Source organism: Diabrotica virgifera, chromosome 5, assembly GCF_917563875.1.
Source record: "Diabrotica virgifera virgifera chromosome 5, PGI_DIABVI_V3a".
NCBI lineage: Eukaryota > Metazoa > Arthropoda > Insecta > Coleoptera > Chrysomelidae > Diabrotica > Diabrotica virgifera.
This window is the reverse complement of record NC_065447.1, coordinates 52,548,073-52,562,220: the sequence shown is the minus strand read 5'-3', so window position 1 is coordinate 52,562,220 and position 14,148 is coordinate 52,548,073. Positions and strand designations below refer to the sequence as shown.

The following is a 14,148-nucleotide window of genomic DNA, read 5'->3' as shown; positions in this document are numbered from 1 at the left end:
TCCCTAAAGCCAAGAGCCGCCACTGGCATAGGGTAAGCGATGTAGTCCAAAAAATTAAATTCAAACGTCTAAGATGGGCTGGCCATGTCCATAGACTCCTTAATAACCACCTTATCAAATTAATCTGGGCGGAAGCCCAACAGGAAGAAGGTCCTTAGGACGTCCACAAATGCGAAGGAGAGATATCATCTGGTCAGATTTAAGAACAATGGGGCTACCCACTGACCCAACTATCATGGACAACCGTTCGAGATGGAAGCGAGTTGCGCAGTCAGCCAAGACCCACCCCGGATTGTAGTGCTACGAGAAGACGAAGAAGAAGAAGAAAATGCAATAACTAGTTTTATTTAAACTTTATTCGAATAAATGTAAATAGGTATATACAAACACAAACTTAATTAGATCCGTTCATTCCCATAAAGTGTTAAAAATGTATTTTTTATTTAATTAAAACAACTTACATCATCTACTTATATCACATTACAGCTCCCAGAGCGAATCATGACCTGTCAGAGATCCTCTCTGCGTAAAGTTTAGGTGGGTGTACGACCGACGACAGCGTTTGTCACCGGCCATGGTTCGTTCCGGGAGCTGTATTTAACTTTATATGTTTCATCAATTCACCTTTATACAAATGATTGAATCCATAACAATGAAACTTTAAATTGACTTCGCACCTTCATGTTCCGAAATACATTGTTTCATTCCGAAATACCAGGGTCCAATTTTAGTGTTGTTTAATAAATCTTTAAAAGCTAAGCAACCTTCAATACTGCTAAGAACTCCATATACAGCCAAATCTGCAAGATTGGGTGTTTGTCCACCCATAAACTGACCACCTTTGGATTTCACTGCCCTAAGCCAATAGTTGCATTCGTCATATAGAGATTGTCGTACATCGTCCTTCAGATTGTGTCTCTTTTTAAGTCTCTTTCCGATTAACCACATCGCTGATGCTCCTACATATATCATAAGGTACCGCTCCCAAGACGGAAAGTTGGCTTCCCATTCGCCCACCTCTGAAAACCAGTTGAATGATTGAAGAGCTTCTTCGCTGGTTCTATATACGTTAGGCGATAATGTATGAACAAGTACACTGTCAGCCCATTTACGCCATTTTCTTTCTTCGCTAAAATGAAATTATAAGTGAATAGAATAATTTGACTGGATTATCTGAACATTTAAATAATTGATATACTGAATTTGCTCTACCGAGATTCACTTTGACACATTCGGAATAGGAAACATACAACACAAAAATTTCTACCTCACACTATTAACTGCTAAAATCAACTTAATCTTTTATTAAAAAAAGAAGAAATATTAGAAATAGTGTGAGTGTCTACTAATCTCATAAAATTTTGTGGAGTTTATTTCTACAAAATATTTTTATTTTGTCCAATAAATAATTTTCTCATTTGTTATCAATACATTATAATGGTGTAAATAAATAATTATTGATTGGCGTAAGGTTTATGTTATTTTTATGTCTGTTTACTATTAATGATATTAGGTTTGTTCTAGCAAACAGTCAAACTAGTCAGAAACCGTCAGCAAACAGTTGGTCAGTGAGAAAACATAATACAGTCGTCACCAGTGCTATCCCCTCTACTCGCGCTGGTCCACTATTCGCTGATGGTTTCAAACCGTTTGAAACTGATGCTAGAACAAACCTATTGGCTATGAGCAGGTGCGTTGGTTGTGTAGTCATTTCCAGTCACTTCTGAATTAGCGATGATATGGAAAGAAATAAAATTCAGACATTAATAAATTTCTTCTTTTTCTTTTATATAGGCAGTACTGCCTGTTTTTCTTCAACGGTGCCTTTTATTCTGCCCCTAAATTGTTGTTGCCTCTTTTCCTTGGCTGTCCTATACTTCTTTTGCCTAACAGTGACTTGTCCCTGGCTATTCTTACTATCCTTGATTCAGACATCCTGCTTATGTGTTGATCCCACTCTTCTTTTCTGTTCTTTACCCAGGTATTTATATTGTCTACCCCGCATATGCAGCTGATTTCCTCACTTCTTACCCTGTCCTATAGTCCTTTTCCAGCAATCCTTCTTAAGATCTTCATTTCGTTGGTCTCCAAATGTCTTTGTTTTGCTTGTGTCTGGTCTTGTTTGGGCCGTGTAAGTCATAACTGGCCTAATAACTGACATATATTCGGGCCTTTGTTTCCACTCTTAGGTGTTTGTTTTTCCAAAATGTGGCGTTTAGGAATCCGGCCGTTCTATTGGCTTTAATTATTTAGTCTTTTGCCTTTTCTTCGATATTGTGGTCGGCTGATAGACTAATTCCCAGGTATTTGAAAGTCATTACTTGTTGTATAAATATTAAATTATCAATATTCTGACAAAAATTCTGTTAACCACTTTAAGGGGTTGTAATAGAGGATTGTTTTCGGGATTTTCAACATTTCAAAAACAGAATCAAATTAGCAAAGAACTTATACTGGTGCAGATGTAAATTGAAACCACAAATCAGTAGTAGCTAAAATGAAACTTCCCCTTGGAAAAAATGATAAAACCAGAAATGATATTTCTACACTATGCAATAACATAGTTATGATTGGACTCAAAAAATGGAAATCAAAACGCAATTGTTGAAAATATAAAAATAATATGCAAAGGACAACCAAGAATAATCAGTCTGTTTCGGTTCCTCAAATTGATAAGACGTGCGATACTTAAAATCTAATTAAAGAAATCGGTGTTTTCACCTCGTAATTAAAAAACTAGTTATTCATATTAAAGTACACATATCGATATTAAAAAAGTGAAATCTAAGTGGTTTTAAATCATGAGCGTTAATAGCGGGGGTGGACAACCCCCCGATAAAGATGAGTTAGAGTGTGCAATGGATGTGTCCCGTCCGGATCATCCAGCTTCGCCAGTGCCGGATCTTCCAGCTTCTCCAGTGGAGGAATTTAGAGGATTCCAAAATCCCAATTCACAGATAAGTACTGTTAATGATTCTGATACTGTTTCCGGGAAAAATGTAGACGTAAATACGGTCATTAAAAATATTAATCAATATTCTTCTAAAGATAATGCTCCATTTTTTGTTTATGTTCAAAGTAAAACAGGGAGAATAGGGAATCTCCATAGGGTAGCTACCTCTAGACTGATTATTAATTCTGTTCCAGAAATTAAACAGGACATAGCTAACATATCAATAATAGGAGCTAATAAAATAAAGGTCGAATTAACTTCTTATACAAGCGCAAATAAATTATTAACAGCACAGACCTTAAAAGATAAATACGATACATACATCCCAATGTTTTTTACACATGTAAGGGGGGTCGTAAGACAAATAGACTTAGAATTATCGGAACAGGAATTAAAAGAAATTATTAAACCGAAATTGGGCAACAATTTTGAAGTAAGTCACGTAAAAAGAATTTCACGTAAAAATGACCAAAATGAAATTGTTCCAACAACTACTATTATAGTTACATTTAGAGGTCAACTTTTACCCACAAAGGTAATAATAGAAAAAATGGTGTATGATGTCGAAAAATACGTGCCAAGAATAATTCAGTGCCTGAATTGTTTAAGATTTGGGCACGTCAGTCTGCAATGTAGATCAAAAGAACGTTGTAAAAACTGTGGAGAAGATCATAAGGCAGAAAGCTGCCAAAAAAATGAACCAATATGCATTTATTGTAAAGAAAAGCATTGCGCTACTGATAAAAAAAATTGTTCAGAATTTATTAGACAGAAGAATATAAAAAGAACTATGGTATATGAAAACCTATCATACGCCGAGGCGTCTTCTAAGCATGAAACAAGTTTTTCAAGTGTAGCAAAAAATAACACAAATTCTAACCGTTATACTGTTACTTTAAAAAGAAGGAGGTTAGCTATGTCCCCAGAGATCGATGAAACATTCGAAAAACGTAAAGAAATAATTTCAAATCCAAAAACTTTAACAGAACCTGTTTTCAGTAAGTTTAAAAATATACCAAATTATAATAATGGTTGTGATGACTCTAACACGGTAAATAAACAGATAAAAACTTGCGAATCATTATTAAACCTTATCAAAGATATTTTAACTTTTTCAAATGTAGAAATTAAAAATAGTACACTTATTGAAAACATAAAAGACAGTATAACGCAAATTTTATCTGACTATGAGTAACTTAAATATACTGCAATGGAATGCTAGATCAATTTTGTGTAATAAAGGTCACTTTGAAAAATACATTTTCGACAATAAAATTAATGTAGTTTTGCTTTCGGAAACTTGGTTAAAGAAATCTTCACATTTTTTTGTTAATAATTTTAATATATTTAGACAGGACCGTAATGACAATTTTGGAGGAGTTGCAATCTTATTAAGAAAATACTTTACCTTTTTTCCTAAGCCAAAATTTACTCCGATAAAGGATGTCGAATGTGTGTCGGTATCAGTTTCAATAAATAAAAATATAAAAATCCATCTATACTCTATATATGCCAAACCAAAACTAAACATTAGAGAAACAGATTGGGTTACCTTTTTTGATAGCTTAGAAAAGCCATTTTTGGTAGGAGGAGATTTCAATTGTCATCATACTGCATGGGGAAATAGTTATTCAGACATAGCGGGTTCAAGTCTTCTCGGTGCTATAGAGGAGTGTAACTTAAATTATTTAAATACAGGAAGCGAAACATTAATACCTAGATTTGGAAGTAATAACAAATCTGCTATAGATATTACAATATGCTCTAGAGATATAACTTTAAATTGTGATTGGAAAACTGATATTACACCATTAGGTACTTCCAATCATTTTCCTGTTCTAATTGAAACACATTTTAATACTACTAAATTATCCTTTAAGTGTAAAAACCAAGTTAATTTAAATAAAGCTGACTGGTCTTTTTTCTCTCAGATAGTAGATGAACAATTAGATGGAAGTAATAACGAAAGGTCATATAAAAGTTTTATAGAGTCAATAAATCATGCTACAAAACTAGCAATCCCACAGAAGAGAACAGAGATCAAATCAGAATTTAGCAAAGTTTGGTGGAATCAGAGATGTGCAAATGCTATTAAATGTCAACAAGAAGCTTTTTTGCTTTATAAAAGGCAGTCAAATTTAACTAACTATTTAAAATATAAAAATTCAGTAGCAGTCGCCAAAAAAATAATATTACAAAGCAAAAAAGATTCTTGGCAAGATTTTTGCAAACAACTTAACAGAAACACACCAATAAAAGATATATGGAAGTATATAAAGAAAATAAAAAATACATTTAATCCCCCAAGAAATAGGATCCAAATAGGTGAGTGGGTAGAAACATTCTTTAATAAAATTGCTCCAAGTTGGGTGGAAACAAATATTCGGCCGACTATTTCACTGAGCACGGATGATATAGATAGTGAATTTTCAAGTATGGAAATAAAACAAAGCCTTAAAACAAACAATAACACAGCACCTGGAGTTGATAACATTTATTATAAAATGCTCGCTAGTTTGTCAGAATCAAGTATTGAAATTTTTCGCAACATAATTAACTCAATATGGAATCGGGCAGAATTTCCAACAAGCTGGAAGGAATATAAAGCAATCCCAATTCTGAAACCAAATAGAGATGCGGAAGATCCAGAGTCATATAGAGCAATTTCTCTAGCTTCTTGTGTATTAAAAACTGTAGAAAGAATGATCAAAGTCAGACTAGTGCATTGGCTCGAAAATAATAAAAAATTACCTAAATTACAGTTTGGCTTCAGAAGAGGATGCTCAACTATTGAAAATATCGGCAACCTAGTAAGTGATATAAATATCGCCTTTACTAATAACAACTCCGTTCCAGCAATTTTCGTAGACATAGAATCAGCATATGATAACGTCATATTAGACATTCTCTATGAAAAAATGGAAAAAATGGGAATCTCCCAATCTTTGACCTCACGTATAAGATTACTATATTCCGATAGGTCAGTGTCAATAAATATAAATGATGAAACATTGGGACCTAAAACGACCAATATTGGGTTACCACAAGGAAGTATACTAAGCCCTGTACTATACTTAATATATACAGCAGATCTGGAAAGTAAAATTAAATGTAGTGAGACCGTTTCTATACTACAATTTGCCGATGACATTTGTATATATTCCCCATGCCAGTATATTGAAGAAGGGTGCAAAAAATTAAATATAGCCTATAAGAACCTTAATAAATGGTGCAATGAAAATGGCCTAAAAATTTCCAGGAAAAAAACAGAAGTCTGCATTTTTACGAGGAAAAGAAAACACATTCCAACAGAAATAACATTGGATACAACAAAGTATAGTGTACGGGCATCTGTAAAATACCTAGGAATGTATCTGGATAAAAAAATGACATGGAAAAACCACATAGATTATTTAATCAAGAAAACTGAAAAAGGAATTAACATCTTACGGTCAGTGTGTGGAACAAAATGGGGATCAGATCCAAACGTAGCAATCCTTTTGTACAAATCCTACATTAGGTCAATACTGGATTATGGTAGTTTCTTCTATGACCAAGCTTCCAAAAGTCAACTAGAAAAAATAGATCACGTAGTAAATAAGTGTCTAAGGCTATGCCTAGGGGCTTTAAAAAGTACACCAATTGATTGCTTATTTGCCGAAGTAGCAGAAACTCCACTAAAATATCGCCGAAAGATTTTAGCTTCCAATTTTATAGCTAAATTAAGTTCTAAAAATAGCAACTTAGTCCAAAAAATCAATATACTGTTTACATCGGATCTTACCCATAGTTATTGGAAGTTGAAAAAAAGTTTAACTATTACTGAGTCATATTATGTAATAAATAACGTAATAGAAGAAATATACTCTTCAGATATAGATCCATTATATAGCATAAATATTTATAACATCCATCCAATTAACTGTGTTTTTCTCCAAGACTATTCAAAATTTCACCCAAGGATTAGACAATACATATTTGAGGAGGATTTAGAAAAGTATCTTCCCAGATGTCAATATATATTCACGGATGCATCAAAGAACAACAAGAAAGTAGGTTGCGCTATATTTGATCCACATAAAAATCATAAAAAATCCTTTAAATTAAATGAAAAGCTTACAGTATATACTGCAGAATTAATAGCCATATTAGAAGCTCTCCTGTATATAAGTAATATGAAAATTACAGCAGAATCATTTGCAATTTGTTCTGATAGTAAAAGTGCTATTATGAAAATAAAAAATATCCACCAAGTCAGTAGTAATTATATTTTGACTACTATAATTATTAAACTTCAAGAATTACAAACAAAAAAAATCAATGTATCATTAGTTTGGATTAAAGGACATTGTGGAATAAAAGAGAATGAAGAAGTGGACGAAGATGCTAAGAAAGGAAGTAGAACTGGAGAGCTTTTAAGTTATAAATGTCCCCACAGTGAAATTGCCTGCCACGTAAAACCCATAATACTAGCCGAATGGAGAGAAATGTATAGTAACAGTCCAAAGGGAAAATTTTATAAAAACATAGTTACCAAGCCTCCTGGCCAGTCTTGGTTCTCAAGACTGTCGGGAAGCAAGCGGTTTTTCTCTGTTTTGTGCAGGTTAAGGTTCAACCATGTTTTAACTCCCCAGTACAAATATAAAATAAAATTGAGTGATTCTCCTAATTGTTCATGTGGAGAAGAAGGTACAGCGGAGCACATGATCCTAGGCTGTTCTAGAATAATAAACGAGGTTAAATTATTAAATGAAGAAATGGCCAAAATACCCAAAATCACCAGACCATATAACCTAACTCAACTATTAAGAGCAGAAGATTTCAATGTTTATCAAATTTTGTACAAACATATTTTATGTATTAGATTAAGTTTATAACCTATGTTTTTTTTTCCTTTCGTGTTAAGCCCTACGCCTATCCGAGGTCCACCTGTCTCGTCTAAATGCTCTGATCGACCCCTGAGCGTCAAATTGTGTCCTAGTCTAATATCCCAAATTATATTGAAAAAGACAATGAAAAATAAAAAATATATCAAAAAAATATATATATATAAAAAAAAAATAAAAAAAAATAAATAAATAAAAAAAAAAAAAATACATAAAAAAATGATAAAAAAAAAAATCAAAATGAAAAGAAATAATTCCAAATAAAAACAAAAATCGTTGAAAATTAGATATAGGTATATAAAATAGTTCTTTGTAAAATTGGAGCAGGATTGTGATTGGATACATACCTGAACAAATCAGTAGAAAGCAGGAAGCACTCCTTTGGAGCTTCCGCATAAATAATACAAATAATCCCAAAAAGGTAAGATGGCGAATGGACATTGACTCCGAAGCCAATAATGCTCAAACACACACACACACAACCAAGAATAATGACCGAATGTTTGGATGACCGAAGAGATCTGGGACTTATAGAAAAACAGCTATGGTCAAAGGTTTAGTGGTACTGTAAACCTTTAACCATAGCTCTGAAGATGGCTTTCTAAGCCGAAAGCGGTCAGCTAGGGATTATAAAACTTTACAAACTTTAAAAACACTTTTCTTTTCTTATTTCTTCAGTTATTATAATCATATTATTTCTAAAGAAAAATGTTGAACTATAAAGAAAAACTCAAAAAATCAACTAAACTAAAAGAAAAAAATATCAAAAACATTGAGTAAGAGGAGGTGCAATAGAGAGTGAAAGTACTTGTATTACCTGCTTTTCTGTTCAATTGCTTGTAAATCCTTCCTGTTATTCAACATAATAAAATATCTATTCATAATTTCATTCTTCTTTAATCCATCATCATCTACATAACTAACGTTTGGAAAACACTTTACTATTTCAGGTAAGTCTTTTTTGTTATCTTCAAATAAGTATGATGCCAATGCTGATACTATCATAGTACTGTCAATTAATGGCTAAAAAAGAAATTACTATTAAACTGTCTTGATTTAGAGAAATATGTTCACATGCAGTGAATATACAGTATGATGCAAAAATATGAAATAAATTCATTACTTCAGAAACAGACCACTTAAAAAAAACTTAATACTCGTCAATTTTAATTTATGCTCTTATGTGGTGTGTGGTGCACATTATGTCATCAGTGTTGGTGTAATAACGTAATCAACGATTTTTTAACCTTCATTGGACTGGCCAGGGTTTGTTTTGACCCCAAATCACAATTTTTGGCTGTTACTTTAGCGATATGATCATTAAACAAAAAACACAGCTCAAAGTGAATGAATTAAGAGTATACAGAGGAGCCGAATGTGGTAGCGATCATCACCTACTTAAAGCAAAAATAAACATACCTACATTTAGAAATAATAACCATCAACAAAATGGGGCAGCAAATGACGAAGAACTAACAAATATTGATATATCACACTACAATATTAATAGCTTGGAAAATCAAAGCACACAATATTTATACAAAAGAAGATTGGATCAAGCTCTTCCTGCAGAATACGAACAAGAAACAACGGAATATCTTTACAGAAAAATAGTAGATGGAATACACAAAGCGGCACAAGAATCTTTAGGTATCACAAGGAAAAAGCCAGAAGTTAGAAATTACTGGTGGAATGATCAGCTAGAAGAAATGAAAAAACATAAACAGGAAGTATACCATAAATGGCTAAATGACAGAGAAAACAAGAATAAAAAAAGGGAATATCGGCAAGCACGTGACAAATTCAAAACTGAAGTCATAAACGCCAAAAATCAAAAATGGGAAGACAAATGTCAGGAGTTGGACACATACATCGGGGGGAGAAAATCTAGAAAAGCCTGGAGATTTATAAAGAAAGTAAGAACCAACAAAACGATTTATCAAATTTCAGAAAATTGTATTTGTTATTGTTATTGTTAATATTAATTTATTTTTTCTGAGTTTATATTAAGCTTTGTCCATAAAATTTGTATAATTTTCAGTGACAATAAAGCATATTTCTATTCTATTCTATTCTATAAAATAGAAGAAACTGTGATAAATCCTATAACAACAACGAAATGGGAAGAACATTATAAATCACTATTGGTAGAAAACAGACCAGAATACAGGACCACATCACATAATATAGCCGAGGTCACAGGACAGCCAATTCATATAAACGAAGAACAGACCAAAAAAGCAAGATCCTTATTAAAAAACGGCCGCGCCCCAGGGCCGGAAGGAATACCTGCAGAACTACTAAAAAATGGTACTAATAAATTAGCTAAAATAATAACAACATTAATGGACAGATTTTTAAATGGAGAACCGGTACCACAGACATGGAAAGAAGGTTGGATAACATCTATACATAAGAAAGGTAATAAACAAGATCCAAATAACTACAGAGGTATTACCGTAACTAGTACACTAAAGTCTGTTTTAGACTATAACATAAAATGATATAAGAAAATGGTATACTAAGTTTTGTTATTTAGGTTATTTTCTTTATACTGTCACATTGGTTCTTTTAATGTTAACTTTTCTTTTAAGAAATGTTGCAATGGAAGCAGCTGATAATAATAGAGTTTTCTTATCCATCATATAAAATATATCTTTGTAATATAAAATATCAAAGATAAAACTAACTAGTTAAATGTTGAGAAAAATGAGGTTAAAATATTCTTAAAAGAAAATAAGAAGAAGAAAATTGAGGTTAACAGTACATGTACCATCACAAAAATATAAAAAAGTACTTTTTTAGGATGTAATGCGCAGAATCACATAACATATTTTGATACCAAAATGTGACAATGTAATACACAAAACTTCTTGTATTAATATTGTACACAATCATTTCATGTAAGTTTTTGTTATACCATTTTCTTATATTATTTTATGATATAGTCTAAAACAGACTTAAGTCGACTGTACGGAAGAATTCTAAAAGATCTAATATGTGAAGAGTACCATACCTACGAATCAGAGGAACAAAGCGGCTTTAGGGCAGGTAGATCCACAATAGACAACATTTTCTCTATAACTCAAGTAATAGAAAAAAGGCTGTCAAGAGCCCAAGAGTTGCATTTACTCATGGTAGATCTAACGAAGGCATATGACACAGTTCCCATTAATAGACTATGGGAAGTACTAGAAAAAACCAGCATAAATGTATCTATTATACAGGCACTCAAAGAACTATATAGAAACTCGACATCCAAAATTAAAAGCGGAAATAAAATATCAAAAGGTTTCCTGGTCACTAAAGGTCTAAGGCAAGGATGCTGTATATCGCCAGTATTATTCAATATGTATATATATATATATATATATATATATATATATATATATATATATATATATATATATATATAATATATTGATGAAGCCCTTAGACAATGGAAGAAGAAGTGCAATGGAATGGGACTACCGATAGGAGATGCGATACTCTATGTATACGCTGCACTATGCAGATGACCAAATTGTAATTGCACAGGACAAGGAAGATCTTGAACATATGGCAAGGAAACTAATAGAGGAATATAGAAAATGGGGCCTGGAGGTGATTACCAAAAAAACACAATATCTATGCGTATGACGGGAAGAAACGGAGAACCTGAACATGGAACAGGAGACAATTACAAGCTGCAATGAATACATATATCTGGGAATAAAACTAACTAGTACAGGACGAAACGAAGAAAATATTAAGGAAAGGATAGTAAAGGGAAAACAGGTGATAGGAGCCCTGAATTCGGTACTGTGGCAAAAAAATATAAGAACAGAAAATAAAAAACGAATTTACAACACAATATTAAAACCAGTGTTAACCTATGGAGCTGAAGTCTGGCAATTAACCAACAAGTACAAAGATAAATTACTAGCCACTGAGATGGATTTTTAGAGAAGGTCAGCAAGAAGATCTAGACTCGAGCACATAAGAAACGACGACATTAGACAACAAATGGAAATAGAAAGAACAATCATTGATGACATCGAAAGACAACAGCTAGTTTGGTACGGACACGTAAGACGAATGGACGAAAGGAGAATCCCCAAAAAAGTGTTAGAATGGACCCCCACAGAAAAACGAAAACGAGAAAGACCAGCAACTACATGGATAAAGGGCATCTTCAAGGCGATGTCTGAAAGAAATCTAAGAGAGGAAGACTGCCACAATAGAAAGGAGTGGCGATTAGGAACGGAAAGGCGTAGAACGCTATAAGACCGATATAATATAATAATTTTTAATCAGCATTCTTCCACCTATCTGTAGTTTATATATTTTATTGATAAAAATTATACTTACTTACAAGAACATTAAACGGTTGGATTAAATTTATACTTCAGTTTTATAACCTGGGGTCTCCTAATACCCCACAAGCCTTTTATGTCATATAAAATGCATTATAATAAAGTTATAATATTGCAAGAATTCCATAGATTTTATGGATTAGTACCGGCTGTGAGTGTACTATCATATACAGTAGACTCCCTCTATAACGAGAACTGTAATGGCGGACTAAGTACTTACAGGTGGTGGAGTATATTAAAGCACTGGCCTTGATAAGCACACAGATGTTGGGAATTGGTGTATACAGGCAGTTGGGGTATTTATTTATTTATAGCCATTACTGTGCTAAAAACAGGTAAAGAAACATATTCTTCGATTTCATTTTTCCTCGTTATAACCAAATATGCCTCGTTATAAAGGTGTTATAGTTCAACAGGAAGTTCATGGGACATCTAGTGGACCTCGTTATTAGCGAAACCTCGTAATACCCGTGTTCGTTATAGAGAGAGTATATTGTACGTTCTACTTATTTAAGGGTTTTAAAGTTTATACCAAACCCTTCCTTCAGTGTGTCAATGATAAAATGTCGAAATTAGTTCAGAGAAATAAGGAAAAAAAATATCCTGTTGGTGACACAACCCCCTCCAGGCCGAAACCAAATTTTTTGAGTAGTATGGACATCTATATTAATAACCTATATGTTTCCTGCAGCCGATTTTGATGGTATACATAGTTATAAACAAATGAAGATCAAAAAACGGTAAATTTTCGCTTTTTTCGTCTATAACCAAAAGGTTACATATTTTAAACAAATTTGAGAGTGAGAAACTCATAAATAGTATAAAAAACTTCAATATGGCGTTCGCTGAATATGTCTATCCTTATTGGTTGCTTGGAAAATTGCAAAATAAATCATAAATTTCGAGTTTTTATAAATATTCATAACTTATGTAAAAATCAATTTAGAACGTTCTTGTTACACGGAATGCTGAGACTTCTGGTGCTTAAATCATACCCTAAATTTCAAAGCAATTGATCAAATAGTTTAAAAGATATTTAATTTGTTTATCCCAAATTAATTTTTTTTTTGCAACGCTATAAGTCAGAAAATGATGAAGTTACACTAATACTTCGGATAGTTTGTGAAAGAAGAAGATTTATACTATTAATTTAATTTAAAAAAATGACAAAAAATAATTCTAAATACTGCAAAATTATTTTGCAAAAACATGTGAATTAAAAAAAGGGGGGCTAACTTCGTTTCTAATTGTCCTAGAACAATTGTTTTTCTTTCTAAATGTGTATAAAAAATCAGTCTTTCCAAATATGAAAAAATAATTTTTCTACGGGTAACGGTTAAAAAGTTATTCTAATTGTTTATAAGTAAGCAAAAAATAGACGTGTTTTTGCAAAATAATTTTACACTATTTAAAATTATTTTTTGTCATTTTTTTTAATTATGTCAATAGAAATGTTCTTCTTCCATAAACTGTCAGAAGTCTTACTGTAACCTCATAATTTTCTGAAAAAGTTGTTTACATTTTAGTGTTGCAAAAAATATGAATTTGGGATAAACAAATTAAATAACTTTTAAACTATTTGACCAATTGCTTTGAAATTTAAAATATAATTTAAGCACCAGAAGTCTCAGCAATTCGTGTAATAAGAAGGTTCTAAGTTAATTTTTACATAAGTTATGAATATTTATAAAAACTCAAAATTTATGATTTATTTTGCAATTTTCTAAGCAACCAATAAGGATAGACATATTCAGCGAACGCCATATTGAAATTTTTTTAGACGATTTGTGAGTTTTTACTCTCAAATTTGTTTAAAATGCTTAACTTTTTGGTTATAGACGAAAAAAGCGAAAATTTACCGTTTTTTGATTTTCATTTGTTTATAACTATGTATATCATCAAAATCGGCTGCAGGAAACATAAAGGTTATTAATATAGATGTCTATACTACTCA

At 32.2% G+C, this 14,148-nt stretch overlaps 1 protein-coding gene across 1 annotated transcript in view; it reads right to left on the bottom strand.

Moving 5' to 3' along the window:
* Nucleotides 1-329: 329 nt before the first annotated feature.
* The window catches only part of LOC126885729 (prostaglandin E synthase 2), a 32,683-nt gene continuing 18,864 nt past the window's right edge, over nucleotides 330-14,148 (bottom strand). Inside the window, exons 3-4 of the mRNA XM_050652498.1 lie at nucleotides 8,657-8,862; nucleotides 330-1,129 (exon numbers count right to left, since the gene is read on the bottom strand). Of these exons, the coding sequence (XP_050508455.1) occupies nucleotides 661-1,129; nucleotides 8,657-8,862 (675 nt within the window). The 3' untranslated portion in view covers nucleotides 330-660. The remainder of the gene's footprint in view (nucleotides 1,130-8,656; nucleotides 8,863-14,148) is intronic.